Below are 27623 nucleotides of genomic sequence, written 5' to 3'. Positions count from 1 at the left end.
CTTTTTAAGGAACCACACCAGTGACAAAGCCAATAGTTCCTTTTAGGTGGCAAAAAATCATCATTGTACCTTTTGGTGGGTATTGAGGGTACACAAAATATGGGAAACAGAAATGTACCTTCACGTTGTACCCCTATTTTTGAGAACGAGAGTGTGATGATTGTACCTTAATATTCAAAATATGAGATACAGAAATGTACCATTATACTCTTTATCTACACATGTACCCTAAAAGGTAGCGAACAGTACCATGTGAGATCATTATGTGTACATCTGATCTTTCGTACCCTAGGGAATAATACCATACCCTTATTTCTAAGAGTAGTACTATGCCATTTATAAGAGTAGTACTATGCCATTTCTAAGAGTAGTACTATGCCATTTCTAAGAGTAGTACTATGCCATTTCTAAGAGTAGTACTATGTATCTCAGCACGTATTACCTGCTCCACAGACTACTCAGTGTAAAATATAACTACTGTCTGTGCAGACGCCAGTCTCTTCCCTTTTTCATTCTGATAACGGGAGAAAACATGGTGTAAACACAATCTAAAGGCTCAGGAGAATGACAGAAAAATACTGCAAGAATGGACTTAAATGTCAGAGAAAAATAGATGAGACTACGTCCCAAATGGCATCCTATTCCCATATAGTGCACTCATTTTGACCTGAGCGCTATGGGCCCTGGTCAAAAGTAGTCCACTTTATAAGGATTAGGATGCCATTTGGGACGCAAACAGAGACAAGGACAGGTCAAACACAGCACAGAGAACTTCATACAAAAAGGATAAACCACCGCAACAATACACTCCAGTGAGTGAATAACAGGGGAAATAAGATGGTAGTTCTGATCTGTTGCAGTGTGGATTACAGAGTACGGATGTTACAATATGTGAGACAGAAACACACACCCACATGCACGCATGCACGCACACACACACATACACACACACACACACACACACACACACACACAGGAGTGTACTTACTGTGAGTAGGAGCATAGGTGACAACATGGAGCGGTCTGAGGGAGTGTACTTGATCGGGGGGGATTGGTTATGGGTTCGTAGGAGAATTTCCTGCATTATTTTTTAAATCTCTACATTTTGTTATGTGTTGTGTTTGTTGTTTACCTGTATAATCCTCTCTAATACATTGTTTAAAAGGCTGTGAGAAGTTAAACGTCACCATCTGAACCGTAAACCAGACTGTGGTGTCTGGGTAATGTAGAAATAGAATAACTAGATAGTTACTGTATGTCTAGAAATAGACTATATGTCTATGGCTGGTGTACACTACAGTAGACACAGAAATGGATGACTGTTTCTCCTTCCAGACTGACAGGCTCTAGGTCCAGGCAGCCGTCGGGACCCTTCGTGGTCGAGAAGCGTGAGGCCAGTTTGGAGAGGTATGCCAAACGAGGGCAGGGGGGTTAGGCGTGTCACTGCGTGTCACAGTCACTGCTTGCGCACGGGGCCACGCTCTGCCTACCTGTCTGCCTGTCTGCACTCCACCTCTCACAGCTCGGCCAATCAAAGAGTCGCAAGAGACGCTACTAACCAATCCCAGAGCCACGAGACGCTACTGATTGAAGTCTACTGAGATTTACATTCTGTATAACATTTAGGGGCGGTTTCCCAAACGCAGATTAAGCCTAGTCTGGGACTAAAAAGATCAATGGAGAACCTGTCTGGGAAACTACTCAATAGTATGTATTTATGATTGAGACAATGTCTTGTTCACTATGGGGCACTCTTACATTAGGAGGAAAATATCTACTGTAATGCATGAATTGTTTTTTTCCAGTGCACAAATACTGTTAAGCATTTCCTAATGTCTCTGACTGAGTCAACAGTCTGAGGTTCGTAAGAAAACAGGACGACACAGACACAGAGTGCAACTGTTATAGTGGAGATTTAGGTAGGGCCTCCTGTAAAGAAGTGAAGTCCGTGCGTAAAAGCTTCTGTCCTCTGGGTTCTGCTAGAACAGAGGTGTTAAATGCTCAGTGTAGCAGACAGACAGACAGGCCGTGCCTCTGTCCTACAACAAGAATAGCACCCACAGTCACTGACTGCAGAGCGAGAGACAGAAAAAAACAGAAACCATTCCGAGAGAGAGAGAGAGAGAGAGAGAGAGAGAGAGAGAGAGAGAGAGAGAGAGAGAGAGAGAGAGAGAGAGAGAAAAAAAGCTTAAAGGAGATGTTAAACCATAGCTGTACAAGACAAAGACCTACCTCCCGTACCACCCTGCATGGCATTGTGTCGTCTGGATAAAGCATAATTAATCCTAATTTGGTTTAGGTCCCACAGAGGAGTCCCACTTGGTATTAGACAGAGGGAAGAAGTACCACACGAACTGGCAGACACACACACACTCACACATGCACGCATAGCATCTCTCCTTGTATGTCTAAATCAGGGTGCCAAGGCAACTCTGTCTTACTATGTCTCTGTTATTTACTGACTTTCCAAGTCCCGCCAGTGACTTCTTATTTGACTGTAGATTTGTGAATGTATAGAACACCTATTGACTTTAGCTGGAGAGCCATGCTATACCCCAAAGTGATGCTATCAATATAGCCAACATAATTAGCTGTGACGCTGTAGGGTGTAATAGTGTAACACAGAGAAATGCATCAGATTGTATATTCTCTACGTGTGCATGCTCAACAGTTAATGTATGTGTCCCAAATGGCACTCTAGTCCCTACATAGTGCGCTACTTCTGACTTGCGCCCTATGGTTTTCCTTATGGGCCCTGGTCAAAAGTAGTGCACTGTATATGGACGCAGCCCATGACATCATCCAGTGACCTTCAGTGCCAAATTAAACTGGAGAACACACACACACACACTCTCTCTCTTTATCTCTCTAGTACAATCCTGCCTTCATTGAGCAGCATTTTTCTTTTTAGGTCTATCTGCTGCAGAATCTCTCCCTGATACTGAAGGTTCACACAGATCTATATTTTATTGATAGTTTTCTCTGTCTCTCTCTCAAACAAATTTTGACATTGATTTTGGCAATTGATTGAGGTTTAAGAAATGTATTAGAACTGGGAACAAATTCTTGCACAGTTTTAAAAACTTGCCAGCACATTGTGTCAACCAGTAAAAGTAAAGGGATATTGATTTTGGATCGGCTTGAATATAATGCTAAATGAAAAATGAATGTACAATGTTATTTTGATTTGTTTTGACTAAAATCTCTAGGGAGACTGGGGTAAGTTAAGCCATGTTTTTACATTCAGGATCACTCTGTCCAGGGAAATGTAATATTCTTCAGAACAAAGATATCTACATACACTGAGTATACCAAACACTAAGAACATCTTCGTAATATTGAGTTACACCCTCCCCTTTTGCCCTCAGAACAGCCTCAATTCGTCGGATGCTGGCCCATGTTGACTCAATGCTTCCCACAGTTGTGTCAAGTTGGCTGGATGTCCTTTGGGTGGTGCACCATTCTTGATACACACGGGCAACGGTTCAGCGTGAAAAGCCCATCAACGTTGCAGTTCTTGACACAAACCGGTGCTCCTGGCACCTACTACCATACCCCTTTCAAAGGCACTGAAATGTCCATTCACCCTCTGAATTACACACATTCAACAATCCATGTCTCAGTTCTCAAGGCTTAAAACTCCTTCTTTAATCTTTCTCCTCCCCTTCATCTACACTGATTTAACAAGTGACATCAATAAGGGATCATAGCTTTCACCTGGATTCACTTGGTAAGTCTATGTCATGGAAAGAACAGTTGTTCCTAATGTTTTGTATACTCAGTGTATAATTCAGGATATTGTGTATCCCTGTAAGTAATCCGAATTAATGTAAACATTATAGTTTTGATCCGAAGGGCAGGGTAGGTTATGCCGCCTTAACATTTCTGTACTGAATGAAATATTACCACTACCTTTTTAAACTAAACTCAGCAAAAAAGAAACGTCCTCTCACTGTCAACTGCATTTATTTTCAGAAAACTTAACATGTGTAAATATTTGTATGAACATAACAAGATTCAACAACTGAGACATAAACTGAACAAGTTCCACAGACATTTGACTGACAGAAATGGAATAATGTGGCCCTGAACAAAGGGGTTCAAAATCAAAAGTAACAGTCAGTATCTGGTGTGGCCACCAGCTGCATTAAGTACCGCAGTGCATCTCCTCCTCATGGACTGCACCAGATTTGCCAGTTATTGCTCTGAGATGTTGCACCCACTCTTCCACCAAGGCACATGCAAGTTCCCAGACATTTCTGTGGGCAATGGCCCTAGCCCTCACTCTCCGATCCAACAGGTCCTAGACATGCTCAATGGGATTGAGATCCGGGCTCTTCGCTGGCCATGGCAGAACACTGACATTCCTGTCTTGCAGGAAATCACGCACAGAACGAGCAGTATGGCTGGTGGCATTGTCATGCTGGAGGGTCATGTCATGATGAGCCTGCAGGAAGGGTACCACATGAGGGAGGAGGATGTCTTTCCTGTAACGCACAGCGTTGAGATTACCTGCAATGACAACAAGCTCAGTCCGATGATGCTGTGACACACCGCCCCAGACCATGACGGACCCTCTCCACCTCCAAATCGATCCCTCTCCAGAGTACAGGCCTCGGCGTAACGCTCATTCCATTCAACGACAAACATGAATCCGACCATCACCCCTGGTGAGACAAAACCGCGACTCATCAGTGAAGATGTGGCAGGTAGCCTAGTGGTTAGAAAGTTTGCCAGATCAAATCCCTGAGCTGACAAGGTAAAAATCTGTCGTTCTGCCCCTGAACAAGGCTCTTCCTACACCGTCAATGAAAATACGAATTTGTTCTTAACATACTTGCCTAGTTAAATAAAGGTAAAAAGAGCCCTTTTGCCATGCCTGTCTGGTCCAGCGACGGTGGGTTTGTGTCCATAGGCGACATTGTTGCCGGTGATGTCTGGTGAGGACCTGCCTTACAACAGGCCTACAGGTCCTCAGTCCAGCCTCTCTCAGCCTATTGCGGACAGTCTGAGCACTTATGAAGGGATTCAGCGTTCCTGGTGTAACTCGGGCAGTTGTTGTTGCCATCCTGTATCTGTCCCACAGATGTGATGTTCGGATGTACCGATCCTGTGCAGGTGTTGTTACACGTGCTCTGCCACTACGAGGATGATCAGCTGTATGTCCTGTCTTCCTGTAGCGCTGTCTTAGGCGTCTCACAGTACGAACATTGGAATTTATTGCCCTGGCCACATCTGCAGCCCTCATGCCTCCTTGCAGCATGCCTGAGGCACATTCACACAGATGAAGAAGGACCCTGGACCCTTTTGGTGTTTTTCAGCGTCAGTAGAAAGGCCTCTTCAGTGTCCTAAGTTTTCATAACTCTGACTGTTCCACAGGTGCATGTTCATTAATAACTTCTTGCGTCGGGCAATCCCCTATCTGGGAGCGTAATCATAGCTGCAAGCTCATTACCATAACGCAACGTTAACTATTCATGAAAATCGCAAATTAAATGAAATAAATATATTGGCTCACAAGCTTAGCCTTTTGTTAACAACACTGTCATCTCAGATTTTCAAAATATGCTTTTCAACCATAGCTACACAAGCATTTGTGTAAGAGTATTGATAGCTAGCATAGCATTAAGCCTAGCATTCAGCAGGCCACATTTTCACAAAAACAAGAAAAGCATTCAAATAAAATCATTTACCTTTGAAGAACTTCGGTTGTTTTCAATGAGGAGACTCTCAGTTAGATAGCAAATGTTCAGTTTTTCCAAAAAGATTATTTGTGTAGGAGAAATCGCTCCGTTTTGTTCATCACCTTTGGTGAGGGAAAAAAAACGAAAATTCAGTCATTACAACGCCGAACTTTTGGGAAAGTGTTTACAATGCAGATTTTTACGAATTATCTTTGAAAGACAGGTAATGAAAAAGGGATGTTTCTTTCTTTTGCTGAGTTTATGTCTATCTTTGTTTCCTAAAGACAATTCAACACAATCACAATCACTTTTTTGTCTTTTAATATTTTTAAGCATATTTTTAGATAGGCTTAACACCTTACAAACATTTTGTACCTTTTTTTTCCCACTTTTAACGTAGGCCAGGCCCTGTTGTTACCTCATATCCCAGCGATAACGCCTTGCATTACACCTGGGAAGGAAACACTTGGCTCAACTTACCCCATGACCATTGGCTCACCTTACCTTACTATATTAGCCCACACAGCTACAATGATGCACTTTCATGCTAGATTTAGGACCTCCTATTGAAACTTATAGAGACCCCAACTGATGTATTTGTATAAAACAATCATAAAATGATCTCTTTTGGTTTAGATGCAAGCGTTTTGTGTATGTTTTGGCAGAAACATACCCCACTCTCCCCTATGAGTAATGCATTTGTTTTCAAATTGTGATTTAAGCAAATAACAGCAGTATGTTAGTAGTCAGTTCTCCTTTAGTTTTCATCTGCAGTCGTCCAGGCTCATGTCAGCCATCGTAGCATGCTGTTGCTACTGGTGTACAGTCTGCACAGTGGAAAAGTGTGTATATACCACTGTACCCCATTGACTGCAGCGCCTGAGGCCATAAAACCCTTCCAGCTATTCCTCTAGACAGAGTCAGAGGAGCACAGCCTGCCTCCCTTTCTCTAGAGCCTGGATCTGACACACTTTGTTCTTTCTCACTGTCTACATCTTCCCCGACTCTCCCTTACCCCTGCCTTCCTCTGTCACTCTCTGTCCCTCTCCCTCCCTACCTCCCTCTTTCTCTCCTTTCCCCTCTCTTTCCTCCCTTCCTGTCACCATCTGTCTCCCTCCCTCTCTCCTTCCCTCCATCTCTCTCTCTCTCTCTCTCTCTCTCTCTCTCAGGGAGGTGCGTGAGTATGACAACGGCTCGGTGTGTGTGGAGTGTGATGCCCAGTGTGAGAGAGCAGATGGTGAATCCCTGACCTGTCATGGCCCGGTAAGATCCTCCAGAGACACAGGTTATCTCAATATGCATACTACCGTGGTCCACATGCTTATGCTCCAAATTCTGTGGACATTCTCTTGAGTTCACTCTTGTGAGGACAAGAGTGTGGAGAATGCATAAAAAATGACCTAAAACTAAAGTTATGCAAGGTAGATTGTTCGTGGCGTGCTAATAGTAGTAGCTATCCAGTTAGCCTTATTGACTTATCATGGGCTTGCAATCTACATTTGCAGGCGGCAGGGTAGCCTAGTTGTTAGAGCGTTGGACTAGTAACCGAAAGGTTGCAAGTTCAAATCCCCTAGCTGACAAGGTACAAATCTGTCGTTCTGCCCCTGAACAGGCAGTTAACCCACTGTTCCTAGGCCGTCATTGAAAGTAAGAAATTGTTCTTAACTGATTTGCCTAGTAAAATAAAAATAATTTAAAAAATACAGCGTCTTCGGGAAAGAATTCAGGCCCCTTGACTTTTTCCACATTTTGTTACATTACAGCCTTATTCTTAAAGGGTTAAAATAAAGGCCTCATCATTCCAAAGACAATACCACATAATGACAAAGTGAAAACAGGTTTTTAGAAATTTGAGAAAAAAAAAACAGAAATACCTTCTTTACCTAAGTATTCAGACCCTTTGCTATGAGACTCGAAATTTAGCTCAGGTGCATCATGTTTCCATCGATCATCCTTGAGATATTTCTACAACTTGATTGGAGTCCACCTGTCTATAAACTGTCTATATAAGGTCCCACAGTTAACAGTGCATGTCAGAGCAAAACCCAAGCCATGAGGTTGAAGGAATTGTCCGCAGAGCTATGAGACAGGATTGTATCGAGGCACAGATCTGGTGAAGGGTGCTAAAAAGTGATTGTTGCATTGAAGGTCCCCAAGGACACAGTCACCTTCATCATTCTTAAATGGAAAAAGTTTGGAACCACCAAGACTCTTTTTTGAGCTGGCCGCCCGGACAAACTGAGCAATCGCGTGAGAAGGGCCTTGGTCAGGGAGGTGACGAAGAACCCAATGGTCACACTGACAGAGCTTTAGAGTTCTTCTGTGGAGATGGGAGAACCTTCCAGAAGGTTAACCATCTTTGCAGCACTCCACCAATCAGGCCTTTATAGTAGAGTGGCCAGACAGAAGCCACTCCTTAGTAAAAGGCACATGACAGCCCGCTTGGAGTTTGCCAAAAGGCACCTAAAGGACTCTCAGACCAGGAGAAATAAGATGCTCTGGTATGATGAAAACAAGATTGAACTCTTTGGCCTGAATGCCAAGTGTCCCATCTGGAGGAAACCTGGCACCATCCCTATGGTTAAGCATGGAGGTGGCAGCATCATGCTGTGGGGATGTTTTTCAGCGGCAGGGACTGGGAGACTAGTCAGGATCTAGGGAAAGATGAACAGAGCAAAGTACAGCGAGTTCCTTGGTGAAAATCTGCTCCAGAGCGCTACGGATCTCAAACTGGGGGCGAAGGTTCACCTTCCAACAGGACAATGAGCCTAAGCACACAGTCAACACAACGCAGAAGTGGCTTCAGGACAAGTCTCTGAATGTCCTTGAGTTGCCCAGCTCTTAAAGAGACCTGAAAATAGCTGTGCAGCGATCCTCCCCATCCAACCTGACAGAGCTTGAGAGGATCTGCAGAGAAGAATGGGATGAACTCCCAAAATACAGGTGTGCCAAGCTTGTAGTAGTAAAGGGTCTGAATACTTACTGTATGTAAATGTGATATTTCAGTTGTTTATTTTTTTATACATTTGCAAAAACTAAAAACTGTTTTTGCGTTGTCATTGTGGGGTATTGTGTATAGATTGATGAGGGTAAAAAAAACATTTCAGGTTATAAAGTAATAAAATGTGGAAAAAGTCAAGTGACCTGACTTTCCAAAGGCACTGTACACTACAGTGGAAATTGTAAGCAGGTAAAAAGGCCAACAGTAAAACAGCATGTACTTACTAACGTATCAATATTAAATATTGTAATCAGGCAACATATGAGATGTCAATGGGCAACATTTCATTCTGAATTCTGAGTTTATTGCTTCAGCTAAACTCTGCCATTGAATTCAAGACATCAAATATCATATTTCTGTGCATATTTTACGCTGAAGCGTTGATGCATGCTTCAAAATATGTACAAATGGAGTGCACATTCCAGAAAGCCCTCCGTGCTCCGTTTTTCATACTTTCATCTGATCCTCTAGTGCTCCATTTTGCTCGGAGCACAGTAGCATGCATTTGGAGAAACACCCACAGCCTAACACACACACATCCATGCACACACACACACACACACACGCATACACACACACACACACACACACACACACACACACACACACACACACACACAAACACACACACACACACACACACACACATCCTCCAGCATTCATGACATGCACTAATAACTTATCCTCACTCCTGCACATCATTCCAACAGACAAAGAATAATACACATCAACTATTGTGTAAAAAATTAATAAAAATCACAGTGTTAATCAACACTGAAAGTGTTGAGTCTGTGGACCCATTTAGAGACCAGAATGTTTTTAAATTAACACACTGTTTAGTGCAAAGCCTTATTCAAATATATACAATAGTGCGTTGCCTTTCAAGTAAATTGTAGAGTTACCACCCATTACTTTATTTGTTAGTGACAAAGACCTGGTTGTTGCATTCATCCATTTTCGGTCCTAAGCGAATGTTATCTTAAAAGATATATATATTTAACATAAGGCCATACATATTTCACGAGGCCTTACTTTCAGGTAGTTTTACCTTAATACAGGGGCCTGAAACTCATACTCATCACTTTGAACGTAATCCACACCTATCATTATCATATTTCCCAGCATGCCCTATTGCAGGTCGATTTTTGAAATTGTTTGGTTCAATATCATTGTTTGTTCATGTACATTTATTGATTCATTCATTAATCATTAATTCACTAATTCAATATGTTACTCTAGATCACCATTACTCCACACACATCTCTCCCTCGCCCTCCATTTGGCAAATCTGACCATTAACTCTCTCCTCCTGATTCCTGCTCACAAGCAAAACTCAAACAGGTGAAGCGGATGCTAAGCTACAGGAATGTTTTGCTATTACAGACTGGAATATGTTCAGGGATTCATCCGATGGCATTGAGTTTACCACATCAGTCACCGGCTTCATTAATAAGTGCATCAATGATCAATATTGTCCCCACAGTGACCTACGCACATATACCAACCAGAAGCAATGGATTACAGGTAATATTCGCACTGAGCTAAAGACTAGAGCTGCCACTTTCAAGGAGTGGGACACTAATAAGAAAGTATTACGCTTATAAGAAATCTCTTCTATGCCATCCGATGAACCATCAAACAGGCAAAGCATCAATACAGGGCCATATCAAATCCTACTACACTGGCTCTGATGCTCGTCGGATGTGGCAGGGCTTGCAAACTATCATGGATTACAAAGGGAAACCCAGCCAAGAGGTGCCGATTGACGCAGACAACCTAAATGCCTTCTATGCTCGCTTCGAGGCTAGCAACACTGAACCATGCATGAGAGCACCGGCTGTTCTGGATGACTGAATGATCCCGATGCGAGTAAGACCTTTAAACAGGTTAACATTTGCAGGGCCAGACGGATTACCAGGACACGTACTCAGAGCATGTGTTGACCAGCCGGACAGTGTCTCCCTGACTCAAACTGTAATACCTACATGTTTCAAGCAGACCACCATAGTCCCTGTACCCAAGAACGCCAAGGTAACCTGGTCATGGCTCACATCAACACCATCATACCAGACACCCTGTACCCACTCCAACTCGCATACCTCCCAAGCAGATCCACAGATGACGCAATCTATATTCCACTCCAAACTGCCACTTCCTACCTGTACAAAATTAACACTTACGTGAGAATGTTATTAATTTCTTACAGCTCAACGCTTAACACCATAAGACACTCCAACAACACATCTGCCATTCTGACCTTCAACATGAGGGCCTCTCAGGGGTGTGTGCTTATTCCCCTCCTTTACTCCCTGTTCACCCATGACAGTGTGGCTGTGCACAAATTCAACACCATTAAGTTTGCCGTAGGCCTGACTACCAACGACGATGATACAGCCTATAGGGAGGAAGTCAGAGACCTGGCAGTGTGGTGCCAGGACAACAACCTCAACGTCAGCAAGACAAAGGAGCTGATCGTGGACTAAAGGGAACATAGGGCTGAGCACGCCACAATTCGCATCAATGTGGCTAGAGTGGAGCGGGTCGTGAGCTTCAAGTTCCTCGGTGTCAACATCACTAAGGACCTATTATGGTCCAACTACACCAAGTCAGTCTTGAAGATGGCACGACAACGCTTCTTCCCCCTCAGAAGGCTGAAAAGATTTGTCATGGGCCCTCAGATCCTCAAAGTTCTACACCTGAACCATTGAGAGCATCTTGACTGGCTGCATCACCACTTGGTATAACAACTGCTTGGCATCTGACCGCATCACTGGGGCCGAGTTCCCTGCCATCCAGGACCTCTATAGGTCCTGGATCTCTTTTAAGAAGGCCCTAAAAATTGGAAAAGACTCAAGCTACCGAAGTCATAGACTGTTCTCTCTACTATCGTATGGCAAGCGGCACCGGAGTGCCAAGTCTGTGACCAAAAGGCTCCTGAACAGCTTATACCCCCAAGCCCTAGCTACCCTGACTATTTGCATGGACCCCCTTTTTATTTGCACTGACTCTCTTACACCGGCGAGATGCACACTCACTGGATACTACACACACACACACACACACACACACACACACACACACACACACACACACACACACACACACACACACACACACACACACACACTGGATACTCCCCACACACACACACATAAACACACACACACACTCACTGGATACTACCCACACACTCCAGCACACACAGACACACACACACACTCACTGGATACTACCCACACACTCCAGCACACACACACACACACACTCACTGGATACTACCCACACACTCCAGCACACACACACACAGTCTTGTACACCTAATCTTGTAGGGACACACACTTCAGTCCCAATCAAAATGATATTTTCCCTAATCTAACCCTAACCCCTTAAACCTAACCCACACTTTCACACACGCTGCTGATACTCTGTTTATTATCTATCCTGATTGCCGAGTCACTTTTACCTCTACCTACATGTGCCTACTACCTCAACTACCTCGTAGCCCTGCACATTGACACGGTAGTCCTTGTATGTAATATTGTTATTTTATTGTACTACTATTTCTTATTTCTGTGCAAATGTTTCTTAGTTTTTAACTTTGCATTGTTGAGAAAGGGCTCATAAGTAAACACTTCACGCTAAAGGCTACACTTGTTGTATTATCTAAGACAATTAAGCTGGAACAAACGTTTCAGTAAAAGGTGCAAAAAAATCTTACTAAGTGATTGGATTAGTTGAGAAAAATGTATGTAGTTTATCTTTGTGTAGAATAAGATTAATCAGTCAATCAATGTACATGCACAAACATAGATATTGAAACAAAAAAATGCACCTGCTGTTGAGCATGCTGGGAAATTAATGATGGGCATAGTTTTGATTCAAAGTGATGTTTTGTTCGTTTCAGGTCCCTGTATTAGGGTAAAACGAGGAACTCAAAATAAGGCCTTTTGAAAGAAGTATGGTATTGTGTGACATATGTATATATTTTTATGATGAAATATTAGCTTAGGATCTCACTTGGTGAAGTTCACAGCACTGAAAATGGATGAATGCAACAACCATGTTTCTGTTACTAACAAATACAGTCATGGGTGCTAACTCTGCAATTTACTCGAAAGGCAACGCACTCTGGGAAATATTTGAATAAGGATATACACTATGCAGTGTGTTCATTTAGCATTGTTCTGGTGTCCATATGGGTCCACAGACTCAACACTTTCAGTGTTGATTTGACACTCACCGTGTTAATTTATTTATTTTTGTAACATTGGATAATTTGCTGTGTATGTATTCTACAGTTATAACAAGAAATAATTGACATCCAACTCAGTTCACTAGGTAACAGCATCCACCTATCACTGTCATTATACTATCAGTAGAAATGCCTTTCTTCCAAATAGTCGCTATCAGCAAAAACATTTGTATTTATTTTTACATTTTTATTTAACCTTTATTTAACTAGGCAAGTCAGTTAAGAACAAATTCTTATTTACAATGACGGCCTACCAAAAGGGAAAATGCCTCCTTCGGGGACGGGGGCTGGGATAAAAAATAGAATAAAAAAATAAAACACATTCCTCATATTGTGTTTAAATATTGTGTTTAAACTGCCCGTTAATTACATCTCTCTAAAGCTTTTCTCTCTGATGTGCATCATAAACTGGAATCACTTGTGACCACAAACAAGAGTTGTATCCCAAATAGCACCATATTTCCTACATAGTGCACTACTTTTGACCAGAGCCCTATGGGCCCTGGTTAAAAGTAGTACACTACATAGGGAATATAGTGCCATTTGGGATGCATTCAATGTCTTCTATTGCCCTTGAATCATGATTAATTGTATTGTCAGTTAAAGTGTGTCTGCGAGCTTCACAATATATTTTATTTCATGTTAACTTATAGGGAAAGCGGCATGTGTTTACAAACAAACTGTCTGTGTGTGTGTGTGTGTGTGTGTGTGTGTGTGTGTGTGTGTGTGTGTGTGTGTGTGTGTGTGTGTGTGTGTGTGTGTGTGTGTGTGTGAAAGAGTGCACACGTGTGCGGACCTGAGTGAGTGTGTTCGTACGTGATTGTGTGCTTCCATATATCTGTTTGTGAGTTTGTGTACATGATGTGTGTGTCCCTGTTGACTCTCCGCTTGTCTCAGGCTGTGTGATGATGTTTTTTGTCCTTCACTTCTTCTCCAGTCTAGACAAGAGATTCATTCACAACCTCCATCCCTGCTCTCTGCCTCTTTCTCTCATCTCTCTGATCCCTTGTCTCTTCTCTCTGTTACCTTCTCCCATCTCTCTTCTCTCTTCTCTCTGTTACCTTCTCCCATCTCTCTTCTCTCTTCTCTCTGTTCCCTTCTTTCTCCTCTCTGCTCCTTTGTCTCTTCTTTCTGTTTCCTTCTCCCTTCTCTCTTCTATCTTCTCTCACCTCCCTTCTCTTCTCTTCTGCTCTCCCGTCTCTCTTCTCTTTTCTCCTCTTTTCTCTCTGCTCCCATCTCTCTTCTCTCTGCTCCCTTCTCTCTGCTCCCTACTCTCTTCTCTCTGCTCCCTTCTCTCTGCTCCCTTCTCTCTTCTCTCTGCTCCCTTCTCTCTGCTCCCTTCTCTCTTCTCTCTTCTCTCTGCTCCCTTCTCTCTGCTCCTTCTCTCTGCTCCCTTCTCTCTCCCTTCTCTCTGCTCCTTCTCTCTGCTCCTTCTCTCTGCTCTCTTCTCTCTCTGCCCCTCTCTCTGCCCCCTCATCTCTGCTCCTTCTCTCTGCTCCCTTCTCTCCCTTCTCTCTTCTCTCCTCTTCTCTCTGCTCCCTCTCTCTTCTCTCTTCTCTCTTCTTCTCTTCTCTCTGCTCTCTTCTCTCTGCTCTCTTCTCTCTGCTCCCTTCTCTCTGCTCCTTCTCTCTGCTCTCTTCTCTCTTCTCTCTTCTCTCTGCTCCTCTTCTCTCTGCTCCCTTCTCTCTCCCTCTCTCTGCTCCCTTCTCTCTGCTCCCCTCTCTCTCTTCTCTCTGCTCCTTCTCTCTGCTCCCTTCTCTGCTTCTCTCTTCTCTCTGCTCCCTTCTCTCTCTGCTCTCTTCTCTCTGCTCCCTTCTCTCTGCTCCCTTCTCTCTGCTCCTTCTCTCTTCTCTCTTCTCTCTGCTCTCTTCTCTCTGCTCCCTTCTCTCTGCTCCTTCTCTCTTCTCTCTGCTCCCTTCTCTCTGCTCCTTCTCTCTGCTCCCTTCTCTCTTCTCTCTGCTCCCTTCTCTCTTCTCTCTCTCTCTCTCCCTCTCTCTGCTCCCTTCTCTCTGCTCCTCTTCTCTTCTCTCTCTCCTTCTCTCTCTCCCTCTCTCTTCTCTCTGCTCCCTTCTCTCTGCTCCCTTCTCTCTTCTCTGCTCCCTTCTCTCTCTTCTCTCTCTCCCTTCTCTCTGCTCCCTTCTTCTTCTCTCTGCTCCTTCTCTCTGCTCCCTTCTCTCTGCTCCCCCTTCTCTCTCCCTTCTCTTCTCTCTGCTCTTCTCTCTGCTCCCTTCTCTCTCTCTGCTCCTTCTCTCTTCTCTCTGCTCCCTTCTCTCTCTCTCCTTCTCTCTCTCTCTCTCTTCTCTCTCTCTCTGCTCCCTTCTCTCTTCTCTCTGCTCCCTTCTTCTCTCTGCTCCCTTCTCTCTTCTCTCTGCTCCCTTCTCTCTGCTCCCTTCTCTCTTCTCTCTGCTCCCTTCTTCTCTCTCTCCTTCTCTCTCTCCCTTCTCTCTGCTCTCTCTGCTCCTTCTCTCTGCTCCCTTCTCTCTTCTCTCTGCTCCTTCTCTCTGCTCCTTCTCTCTTCTCTCTGCTCCCTTCTCTCTTCTCTCTGCTCCCTTCTCTGCTCCCTTCTCTTCTCTCTGCTCCTTCTCTCTCTCTCTGCTCCTTCTCTGCTCCCTTCTCTCTTCTCTCTGCTCCCTTCTCTCTGCTCTCTCTTCTCTGCTCCTTCTCTCTGCTCCCTTCTCTCTTCTCTCTGCTCCCTTCTCTCTGCTCCCTTCTCTCTTCTCTCTGCTCCCTTCTCTCTACTCTCTACTCTCTGCTCCTTCTCTCTTCTCTCTGCTCCCTTCTCTCTGCTCCCTTCTCCCTTCTCTCTGCTCTCTTCTCTCTGCTCCCTTCTCTCTTCTCTCTGCTCCTTCTCTCTTCTCTCTGCTCCCTTCTCTCTTCTCTCTGCTCCCTTCTCTCTACTCTCTACTCTCTTCTCTCTACTCTCTGCTCCCTTCTCTCTTCTCTCTGCTCCCTTCTCTCTTCTCTCTGCTCCCTTCTCTCTTCTCTCTGCTCCTTCTCTCTGCTCCTTCTCTCTCTCTCTGCTCCCTTCTCTCTACTCTCTCTACTCTCTACTCTCTTCTCTCTTCTCTCTGCTCCCTTCTCTCTACTCTCTGCTCCCTTCTCTCTTCTCTCTGCTCCCTTCTCTCTACTCTCTACTCTCTGCTCCCTTCTCTCTTCTCTCTGCTCCCTTCTCTCTTCTCTCTGCTCCCTTCTCTCTGCTCCCTTCTCTCTTCTCTCTGCTCCCTTCTCTCTACTCTCTACTCTCTACTCTCTTCTCTCTTCTCTCTGCTCCCTTCTCTCTACTCTCTGCTCCCTTCTCTCTTCTCTCTGCTCCCTTCTCTCTACTCTCTACTCTCTGCTCCTTCTCTCTTCTCTCTGCTCCCTTCTCTCTTCTCTCTCTCCTTCTCTCTTCTCTCTGCTCCTTCTCTCTTCTCTCTTCTCTCTGCTCCCTTCTCTCTGCTCCCTTCTCTCTTCTCTCTTCTCTCTGCTCCTTCTCTCTTCTCTCTTCTCTCTGCTCCCTTCTCTCTGCTCCTTCTCTCTTCTCTCTTCTCTCTGCTCCCTTCTCTCTGCTCCCTTCTCTCTTCTCTCTGCTCCTTCTCTCTTCTCTCTGCTCCCTTCTCTCTTCTCTCTGCTCCTTCTCTCTTCTCTCTGCTCCCTTCTCTCTTCTCTCTGCTCCCTTCTCTCTTCTCTCTGCTCCCTTCTCTCTTCTCTCTGCTCCCTTCTCTCTTCTCTCTTCTCTCTGCTCCCTTCTCTCTTCTCTCTGCTCTCTTCTCTCTTCTCTCTTCTCTCTGCTCCCTTCTCTCTGCTCCTTCTCTCTTCTCTCTTCTCTCTGCTCCCTTCTCTCTTCTCTCTTCTCTCTGCTCCCTTCTCTCTTCTCTCTGCTCCCTTCTCTCTTCTCTCTGCTCCCTTCTCTCTTCTCTCTGCTCCTTCTCTCTTCTCTCTTCTCTCTCTCCTTCTCTCTTCTCTCTGCTCCCTTCTCTCTTCTCTCTTCTCTCTGCTCCTTCTCTCTGCTCCCTTCTCTCTTCTCTCTTCTCTCTGCTCCCTTCTCTCTTCTCTCTTCTCTCTGCTCCCTTCTCTCTGCTCCCTTCTCTCTTCTCTCTTCTCTCTCTCCCTTCTCTCTGCTCCCTTCTCTCTTCTCTCTTCTCTCTGCTCCCTTCTCTCTGCTCCCTTCTCTCTTCTCTCTTCTCTCTGCTCCCTTCTCTCTTCTCTCTTCTCTCTGCTCCCTTCTCTCTGCTCCCTTCTCTCTTCTCTCTTCTCTCTGCTCCCTTCTCTCTGCTCCTTCTCTCTTCTCTCTGCTCCTTCTCTCTGCTCCTTCTCTCTTCTCTCTTCTCTCTTCTCTCTGCTCCCTTCTCTCTTCTCTCTTCTCTCTGCTCCCTTCTCTCTTCTCTCTTCTCTCTGCTCCCTTCTCTCTGCTCCTTCTCTCTTCTCTCTGCTCCCTTCTCTCTGCTCCTTCTCTCTGCTCCCTTCTCTCTTCTCTCTCTCTCTTCTCTCTGCTCCCTTCTCTCTCTCCTTCTCTCTTCTCTCTTCTCTCTTCTCTCTGCTCCTTCTCTCTTCTCTCTTCTCTCTGCTCCCTTCTCTCTTCTCTCTTCTCTCTTCTCTCTGCTCCCTTCTCTCTGCTCCCTTCTCTCTTCTCTCTTCTCTCTGCTCTCCTTCTCCTTCTGCTCTTCTTCTCTCTGCTCCCTTCTCTCTTCTCTCTTCTCTCTGCTCCCTTCTCTCTTCTCTCTTCTCTCTGCTCCTTCTCTCTGCTCCCTTCTCTCTGCTCTCTTCTCTCTGCTCTTCTCTCTCTCTCTTCTCTCTCCTTCTCTCTGCTCCCTTCTCTCTCTCTCTCTTCTCTCTGCTCCCTTCTCTCTGCTCCCTTCTCTCTTCTCTCTGCTCCCTTCTCTCTGCTCCCTTCTCTCTTCTCTCTTCTCTCTTCTCTCTGTTCCTCCTGTGCTCTTTATTGTTTATTCAGTCAACACCCCTTTAGGCTTCAATCTCACTACACACAATGTACTCAAGCTCTCTCTCTCTCACACACACACACACACACAAATGAGTATTACTGTGGACTAGAAACTTATCTTCCATCTCTGTGGAGTCGTAGAACATTGAGACAAATCAGACAGGTTGGATTGTTAGGCATATGACATAAACGTCTAGCAACCTAAACCAAAATGTATCGGCACTGACCATTTAGCTGGAATTGTTTATTTAACTAGGCAAGTCAGTTAAGAACAAATTCTTATTTTCAATGACGGCCTAGAAACAGTGGGTTAACTGCCTGTTCAGGGGCAGAACAACAGATTTGTACCTTGTCAGCTCGGGGGTTTGAACTTGCAACCTTCCAGTTACTAGTCCAACACTCTAACCACTAGGCTACCCTGCCGAGGGAAGGGAACAGAGAGAAGAGAGAAGAGAGATGGGAGAAAGTAACAGAGAGAAGAGACAAGGGATCAGAGAGATTTTTTAAAATGTATTTCACCTTTATTTAACCAGGTAGGCTAGTTGAGAACAAGTTCTCATTTGCAACTGCGACCTGGCCAAGATAAAGCATAGCAGTGTGAACAGACAACACAGAGTTACACATGGAGTAAACAATTAACAAGTCAATAACACAGTAGAAAAAAAGGGGAGTCTATATACATTGTGTGATGATGAGAGAAGAGAGAAAGAGGCAGGGAGCAGGGATGGAGGTTGTGAATTAATCTAAACAATAGGGCCCTACTATAAACAATAGGGCCCTACTAGAGAAATGTGAAGTTTTAAATTAAATGCGTTTGTCAATGTACAGTGCATTCGGAAAGTATTCAGACCCCTTTTTTTCCACATTTTGTCATGTTACAGCCTTATTCTAAAATTAATTAAATATTTTCTTTTTCTCATCAATCTACACACAATACCCCATAATGACAAAGCAAAAACAAGTTTTCAGAAATGTTTGCAAACGTATAAAAAATTCAAGAACTGAAATATCACATTTACATTCGTATTCAGACCCTTTACTTAAAATTCCAAAAGCCTGTTTTCGCTTTGTCGTTATGGGTTATTGTGTGTAGATGGATGAAGAAAAATGAATCTGTTCCATTTTAGAATAAAGTAAAGTTGTAAAGTAACAGAATGTGGAAAAAGGGAAAGGGTCTGAATACTTTCCAAATGCTCTGTAGGTGATTGTTAATTGGACAAAAGATAGCAACAACATTCATAGTAGTAGTTTTAAGGGAATGCGTAATTTCCGTAAATACGTCATTTTTCTCTCACAACAGACAGGCCAAAGTAAGAACCACAATGTGTTTGGTTTACACCAGGGTATGTGCTCATTGTTATTACGGCTAGATTAGCTGGTGCAGGGTTTGATTCTTTGGCTCTTACCTTATTAGAACTGATAATGTCATGGGCCTGCAATGAACCAATCTAAAACAGAGAGCGAGAGAGAGAGAGATATGTTCATAGGCCTGCTCTTAGCCAATCTAAAAAAGACAGTTGGAGAGAGATGGAGATATGTTGAGATGTTAACATTCGTCCACAGTGCTCTTAGTAAATATTAAACATAGAAAAAGAGATGGCGATACACCCCTTCAAATTAGTGGATTCAACTATTTCAACCACACCCGTTGCTGACAGGTGTATAAAATTGAGCACACAGCCATGCAATCTCCATAGACAGACATTGGCAGTAAAATGGCCTTCCTCAAGAACTCAATTACTTTCAACGTGGCAAAGTCATAGGATGCCACCGTTCCAACAAGTCAGTTCGTAGAATTTGAACCCTACTAGAGCTGTCCCGGTCAACTGGAAGTGATGTAATTGTGAAGTGGAAACGGCTCAGCCGCAAAGGGGTAGGCCATCCAAGCTCACAGAAGAGTGCTAAAGCCCGTTGCGCATAAAAATTGTCTGTCCTCGGTTGCAACACTCACTACCGAGTTCCAAACTGCCTTTAGAAGCAACGTCAGCACAATAACTGTTTGTCGGGAGCTTCATCAAATGGGTTTCAATGGCTGAGCAGCCGCACACAGGCCTAAGGTCACCATGTGCAATGCCAAGCATCGGCTGGAGGGGTGTAAAGCTCGCAGCCATTGGACTCCGGATCAGTGGAAATGTGTTCTCTGGAGTGATGAATCATGCTACACCATCTGGCAGTCCGATGGACGAATCTGGGTTTGGCGAATGCCAGGAGAACGCTACCTGCCCCAATGCCAACTGTAAAGTTTGGAGGAGGAATAATGGTCTGGGGCTGTTTTTCATAGTTCGGGCCACATAGTTACAGTGAAGGGAAATCTTAACGCTACAGCATACAATGACATTCTAGACAATTCTGTGCTTCCAGCTTTGTGGCAATAGTTAGGGGAAGGCCCTTTCCTGTTTCAGCATGACAATGTCCTTGTGCACAAAGTGAGGTCCAGATCAGTTTGTCGAGATCAGTGTGGAAGAACTTGACTGGCATGCACAGAGCCCTGACGTCAACCTTTTATTTTATTTTTTTATTTTACCTTTATTTAACCAGGTAGGCAAGTTGAGAACAAGTTCTCATTTACAATTGCGACCTGGCCAAGATAAAGCAAAGCAGTTCGACAGATACAACGACACAGAGTTACACATGGAGTAAAACAAACATACAGTCAATAATACAGTATAAACAAGTCTATATACAATGTGAGCAAATGAGGTGAGAAGGGAGGTAAAGGCAAAAAAGGCCATGGTGGCAAAGTAAATACAATATAGCAAGTAAAACACTGGAATGGTAGTTTTGCAATGGAAGAATGTGCAAAGTAGAAATAAAAATAATGGGGAAATAATAAAATAATAATAATAACCTAATCGAAAACCTTTGGGATGAATTGGAATGCCGACTGTGAGCCAGGCCTAATCACCCAAAATCAGTGTCGACCTCACTAACGCTTTTGTGGCTGAATGGAAGCAAGTCCCTGCAGCAATGTTCCAACATCTAGTGGAAAGCCTTCCCAGAAGAGTAGAGCAGCAAAGGGAGGACCAACTCCATATTAATGCCCATGATTTTGGAATGAGATGTTCGACGAGCAGGTGTCCACGCACTATTGGCCATGTAGTGCATGTCATGTTCATAGGCCTGCTCTGAGCCAATCTAAAATAGAAAGAGAGAGATGTTGAGATGTTACATTAAAACCTAACTCTGAACTGGGGTTAGTCGTTTGCCTCATGCATGCAGTCTACTAGCTATTATCAAGTTCAAATAACTTCCTGAACATATTTTTGCCTACCAAATGACACTCTATATAGTGCGCTACTTTTTAAAGGGGCCCATGGGGACTAAATAGGGAATGAGGTGTAATTTGAGGATGCAAGCTATGTAGCATCTAGCACCATGACTTACTTACTATACATGATCCTAGAGCTTTACTGTTGTTCCCACCTGTCAGGTTCAGGCTTAGCGTTATTCTCTGACGGAAACGAGAGTACAGGAGGTAAACAAATGGATTACATCAATCATGTTATGACAACAGAAGCCATAGCAATGACATTATATTCCACATTGTGCTCCTGTTATGCTTTGAGTTTGTAATAATATCAGTCACACTTAGGATAGGCGGTTGAGAGAGAGAGAGGCTAAGTTCTACCATGATGCGTGAACCCATGTTTTTCTAGGCTAACGTAAGGCTTGATTTTGGATTCAGCATGTGTCTACTCCCTGGCCTCTCCTCCAGCTCTCCTCCTCCTCTCCTCTGGCCATATGTTGTTCAGATGGCCCCTCTGGCCCAGATGGACTGTCACAGCCTGCTAATTGATTAACATGCAGCTCTCTTGCTCTCTCCCTCAATTCAATTCAAAGGGCTTTATTCGCATGGGAAACATTGCCAAAGCAAGTGAAATAGATAATAAACAATCAGAAATTAACAGTAAACATTACAGTCACACAAGTTTCAAAATAATACAGACATTTCAAATGTTATATTAGGGCTGTGTTGTGTTGTAACAATGTGTAAATATTTTAAGTACAAAAGGGAAAATAAATACACATAAATTATGGGTTATATTTACAACCCTGGCTACCCTTTTCTTGTGACAACAGGTCACAAATCTTGCTGCTGTGATGGCACACTGTGGTATTTAACCTAATGGATGGGAGTTCACACAACATTTGATTTTTTTATGTTCTGTGTAATCTGAGGGCAATTTTTCTCTCTCTCTCTCGCTCTCTCACACTCTCTCTGTCTCCCGCTCCCTCTCTCTCTCTCATGGGGATGATGTGCATGGTGTACACTGTTGGGCGCTAGCTAGTGATACAACGATGGACAACATCACTAAGGAAGAGTAGCTGTGATTGCCATGCCATCATTATCGTTTCCCAATAAGAGAGATGCGTTTACAGGGGGTGTTTTGGCAACAGGGGTGCAGTATGTTGTGGTAGACCATGATGCACTGTGTTTGCTGCAGTCTCAAATAAATTTGTTTGGCTGTGAGATGAGGTTACTGGCTATAGTAAAGCCTTTGCCTTTCAACGCCATGGGTATAACACTCATAAGACAACTAATTGAGTACCAGCTTCATTGTTATAACTGTGAAGGTACTTAATTTGCATATTTATGCCTACAGTACACACACACACAAGCACTTACACACACATCCTCTCAGACCCACTCGTACATATCTGCACATTTGCACAAAACGCCTCCACATAACGATGCATATGTATTTATTTCTGTTCTGCACCTTAAGGGATATTGTTCCCTGTTGAGCTCTCTCTGTTGCCTGTATTGATACCCTTACAGACCCATACAGTGAGGCCCCTTCAGCTGCCTCCCTTCATCCCTGCCTCCCTCTATTCCCTCCCCTACCCTGCCCCTCCCCTCCCTCCCTTCCCTTGCCTCTTCTAGCCCATATTAACCTCATAAATCGTGTCTGTGCTGATTGTTATGGTCATTGTGTGTGCTGTGAGGGATGGTTATTATCTCCAGCTCTACTTGCTGGTGTTTTATGCGTCTCGTCTTCCTCCTTTCCTCGCTCCCACGATCTTCTCTCCTCTACTATTATATCGCTCGTCTTTATCCCTCTTTCTCTCTCTCTATCTCTCTCTGTCTCATATCTCTCTGTTATCTCTCTGTTTCTCTCACTCTTCCTTTCTCCCCTGTCCTTGCTTGCTCTCATTTCCTATTACTATCACATCTCTAATATTTATCTTCCTTCCCCTCTGTCTCTCCCTCACTTTATCTCTGTCTCTCTCAGGGTCCGGATCACTGTGTGAAGTGTCTCCACTTTAAAGATGGTCCTAACTGTGTGGAGAAGTGTCCCGACGGCCTTCAAGGGGCCAACAGCTTCATCTTTAAATATGCCGAGGCCAACAACGAGTGTCATCCCTGTCACTTCAACTGCACTCAGGGGTGAGCTAAATTCTATATACTGTATGTCTGTGTCTTGGCTCCCAGCAGCATGTGCACATTTGCGTTGTTGTGTGAATGGTTGCGTAACACATCAGCAGTCTGAATGACGAATGATCCTAGGAGGACAGAGTACTGTTCATTTACTTCTACAATACCTTTCTCTAACAGGCAACACAAGGGCAGACTGATCCCCACTGTAAGGCCAATTTCAACATTATAACAAGAGGAAAACAATATCTGGTTCATTCTCTGTTTCATTTACAACACAACAGCTCTCTGGATCACAATTTTGCACAACACACACACACACACACACACACACTATGAATTCATCAGTAGCAGAGTAAAGCACAAATGCAAGCCCGGGAAAGTACACACACACACAGATGCACGCATGTTAGCAATGTACACACATACGCACACACACTGCTATGCTCCTCTAGGTGCTGACCTCACATAACTATGAACCCGTATCCAGTCAAGGTTTATCAGTGTCTGTAGACTACACGGATGATAGAAACACACACACACCCATGCACGCACCCATGCACGCACCCATGCACGCACACACATGAACTGCAAAACACCCTGGTGCGAGAGAAAGAGAGAGACAGATGCCCAGGTTGTGAGCTGAGCAACAAACCCAACCCTCACCACTACACCCACCCAAGCCACATCCTTTGACCTTAGAGGCATGTATCAGATGCTCATCATGCTTTGCTCAAACCTACTGTCATGGTGCGAGCCTAAACCATACAAATAACAACACTCATCACAATGGAACACAACATTTTTACTATCTCATTCTGGAATATACAAGGTCTGAAGTCATCTGCTTTTGGCCTAAAAAAGCAAAAACTGACTTCACAAAATAAATGAGAAGTACAGAAATGTACATCCTGCAAGAAACATGTTATAATCGAGATTGACCCACTGGTTTCCCTCTAGGTTACAGAGAGCTGGTAGTCTCATCTACTAAACTACCAAGTGTTACACAGGGAAGCGACTCAAGGGGTATGCTAATTTGGTATAGATCAGACTTAACCCACTCCATTAAATTAATCAAAATAGGAACATTTTACATTTGGCTACAAATGAAAAGGAAATAATTTCAACAGAGAAAGATGTCTTCCTGTGTGCTACATACTGTATATCCACCACTAGAATCCCCACACTTTAATGAAGACCAAGATCAACCATTTCCAGGCACAGGGACATGTACTAGTCTTTGGTGACCTCAACACCAGAAATGGGCAAGAACCTGACTCTCTTAGCACACAGGGGGACACGCATCTAGATACAACTACGTCAAAACAACACACAAAAATGGGTCTCAACTTTTGCAGCTCTGTCGTATGCTGGGACTATTCATAGTCAATGGTAGGCTTTGAGGAGACACTTATGGTAGGTACACCTACGGCTCATCCCTTGGTTGTAGTACTGTAGACTACTTTATCACTGACCTCGACAAAGAGTCTCTCAGAGCGTTCACAGTCAGCCCACTGACACCTCTGTCAGATCACAGCAAAATCACAATCTACTTGAAAAGATCAATACACAATCATGAGGTATCGAAGCCGAACAAACTGCATGATTTTAATAAGAAATGCTATAGATGGAAGGAGGGCAGTGTAGAAACCTGCCAAAAAACTATCGGCCAACAATAAATCCATTTCCTCCTAGACAACTTCCTGGACAAAGTGTTTCCCTGCAATAAAGAAGGTGTAAACTTAGCAGTAGGAAGACTTAACAGTATATTTGACCTATCAGCTACGTTTTTTGAGAAATGGTTTATTGAAGAATGGCCCAAAATGTATGTAGAATCCTATCCAACAAAAAACTCTGAGACCCAGAAAACCAGAAAGTATGCCTTCAGTATGGGTAAACACTAGAACAGTACAGAAATATATTAAGAAAAATAAGGATTACCATGTCAGAAAACAGCTCAATGTGATGTAACATGTATGAATCACATCTGGGAAAATTGGAACACACTAAATAGACAACAACATGAAAGCTATCTATCTAAAATGTATGGATAAACCTATTATCCAATCTTTTTGGCCAGATACAGTGCCTTCAGAAAGTGTTGATACCTCTTGACTTATTCCACATATTTTTTCTCTCAACCATCTACACAATACCCCATAATGACAAAGTGAAAACATGTTTTTAGAAATGTTTTCAAAGTTATTGAAAATGAAATACCGAAATATCTAATTTACTTAAGTAGTCACACCCATGAGTCAATACTTTTCAGAAGCACCTTTGGCAGTGATTACAGCTTTGAGTCTTTCTGGGTAAGTCTCTAAGAGCTTTCAACACCTGGATTGCGCAACACTTGCCAATGATTATTTTCAAAATGCTTCAAGCTCTTTTAAATCGATTGTTGATCATTGCTAGACAACCATTTTCAGGTCTTGCCATAGATTTTCAGTAAATGTTTTGTCAAAACTGTAACTCGGCCACTCAGGAACATTCACTGACTTCTTGGTAAGCAACTCCAGTGTAGATTTGGCCTTGTGTTTTAGGTTATTGTCCAGCTTAAAGTTCAATTCATCTCTGTGTCTGCTGGAAAGCAGACTGAACCAGGTTTTCCTCTAGGATTTTGACTGTGATTAGCTCCTTTTCTGTTTTATCCTGAAAAACTCCCCAGTCCTTAATGATTACAAGCATACCCGTAACATGGTGCAGCCACCACTATGCTTGAAAATTGGAGAGTGGTACTCAGTAATGTGTTGTATTGGCTTTGCACCTAATGTAACACTTTGAATTCAGGACAAAAAGTGAATTGCTTTGCCACATTTTTTTGTAGTATTGCATTAGTGCCTTGTTGACAACAAGATGCATCTTTTGGAATATTTCTATTCTGTATAGGCTTCCTTCTTTTCACTCTGTCCATTAGGTTAGTATTGTGGATCCATCCTTAGTTTTCTCCTATCACATACATTAAAACTCTAACTGTTTTAAAGTCATCATTGGCCTCATGGTGATATAAATCCCTGAGTGGTTTCCTTCTTCTCCAGCAAATGAGTTAGGAAGGACACCAGTATCTTTGTAGTGGCTGGGTGTATTGAGGCACCATCCAAAGTGTCATTAATAACTTCACCATGCTCAAAGAGACATTCAATGTCTGTTATTCATTTTTTTTTTTATACCCATCTACCTATAGGTGCCCATCTTTGCAAGGCATTGGAAAACCTCCCTGGTATTTGTGCTTGAATGCTCAACTGAGGGACCTTACAGATAATTGTATGTGTAGAGATGAGGTAGTCATTCAAAATGATGTTAAACCTTATTATTGCACACAGAGTGAGTCCATACAACTTATTATGTGACGTGTTAAGCACATGTTGTGACAATACAGAGGCGGATGCAAGATGCAAGCAACGATGGTTTAATGAATACAGTTTACAGCAGCAACAGGACAGACAGACTGTACTCAGACGGAATCCGACCCAGGGACTAGGGCGCATCTTCCGATGATAGCGTGCTGAGAAATCCAGGGGAGTGTGTCCGGATGGGTAGGAGGAAGCACAGCAGATAATCCACACAAGGGCGGTGAGAGATGAGCACGGACACACCACACAACCTCAGAGAAGTAACAACGATCTGACAACAAGAAACACTGGTTACAGAAGAACATATAAAGGGAAGATAAGTGATTCCAGCTGGCACAGACAATCAGGACGAGATTGGGAACCACGCCCACACAAACACGGGGAGAGAGAGAGAGAGAGAGAGAGAGAGAGAGAGAGAGAGAGAGAGAGAGAAAGAGAAAGAGAAAGAGAGAGGGAGGCAGTGGATTCATGAACCGTGACAATACCCCCTAGGAACGCCTCTTGGCGTTCCCAGGCGAATTTACCTGTCGATTGAAATCATCGATAAGGGAGTGATCCAGAATGTCCCTAGCAGGTACCCAACTTCTCTCCTCCGGGCCGTAACCCTCCCAGTCCACCAGGTACTGGAATCCGCGTCCCCTCCTTCTAGAGTCCAAAATACGATTGACAGAAAAGGTGGGTTCCCCATCAACAAGTCGTGGCGGCGGGGGAACCGGGACCGGCGGGTTAATACGTGCCTGAAACACAGGTTTTATTTTAGACACATGAAAGGTAGGATGAATTCTCCTATACGCCGGAGGAAGCTTGAGCCGGACCGCCACCGGACTAATGATCCTGGTGACTTTGAACAGGCCGATAAATTTGGGGGCAAGCTTGTTCGAAACGGATCGGAGTGGAATGTTCTTAGTAGAAAGCCACACTCTTTGGCCAACGACGTATACCGGAGGCTTCGACCGGTGGCGATCGGCCTTAGCCTTGGTGCGCGCCCCCACCCGGAGAAGAGTCTCACGGGCTCTGCTCCATGCGTGACGGCAC

General features: G+C 43.8%; 1 protein-coding gene across 1 annotated transcript in view; it reads left to right on the top strand.

The window, feature by feature from the left end:
* LOC112224855 (receptor tyrosine-protein kinase erbB-4-like) overlaps positions 1-27623 on the top strand; it is a 275238-nt gene that overhangs the window by 128499 nt on the left and 119116 nt on the right. The window contains exons 13-15 of the mRNA XM_042306366.1: positions 1336-1407; positions 6854-6947; positions 23093-23247. Coding sequence (XP_042162300.1) covers positions 1336-1407; positions 6854-6947; positions 23093-23247 — 321 coding nt within the window. The remainder of the gene's footprint in view (positions 1-1335; positions 1408-6853; positions 6948-23092; positions 23248-27623) is intronic.

Source organism: Oncorhynchus tshawytscha, linkage group LG26 (assembly GCF_018296145.1).
Source record: "Oncorhynchus tshawytscha isolate Ot180627B linkage group LG26, Otsh_v2.0, whole genome shotgun sequence".
Taxonomy (NCBI): Eukaryota; Metazoa; Chordata; class Actinopteri; order Salmoniformes; family Salmonidae; genus Oncorhynchus; species Oncorhynchus tshawytscha.
The sequence above is the reverse complement of the archived record's forward strand: the minus strand, read 5'-3'. Positions and strand labels throughout refer to the sequence as shown.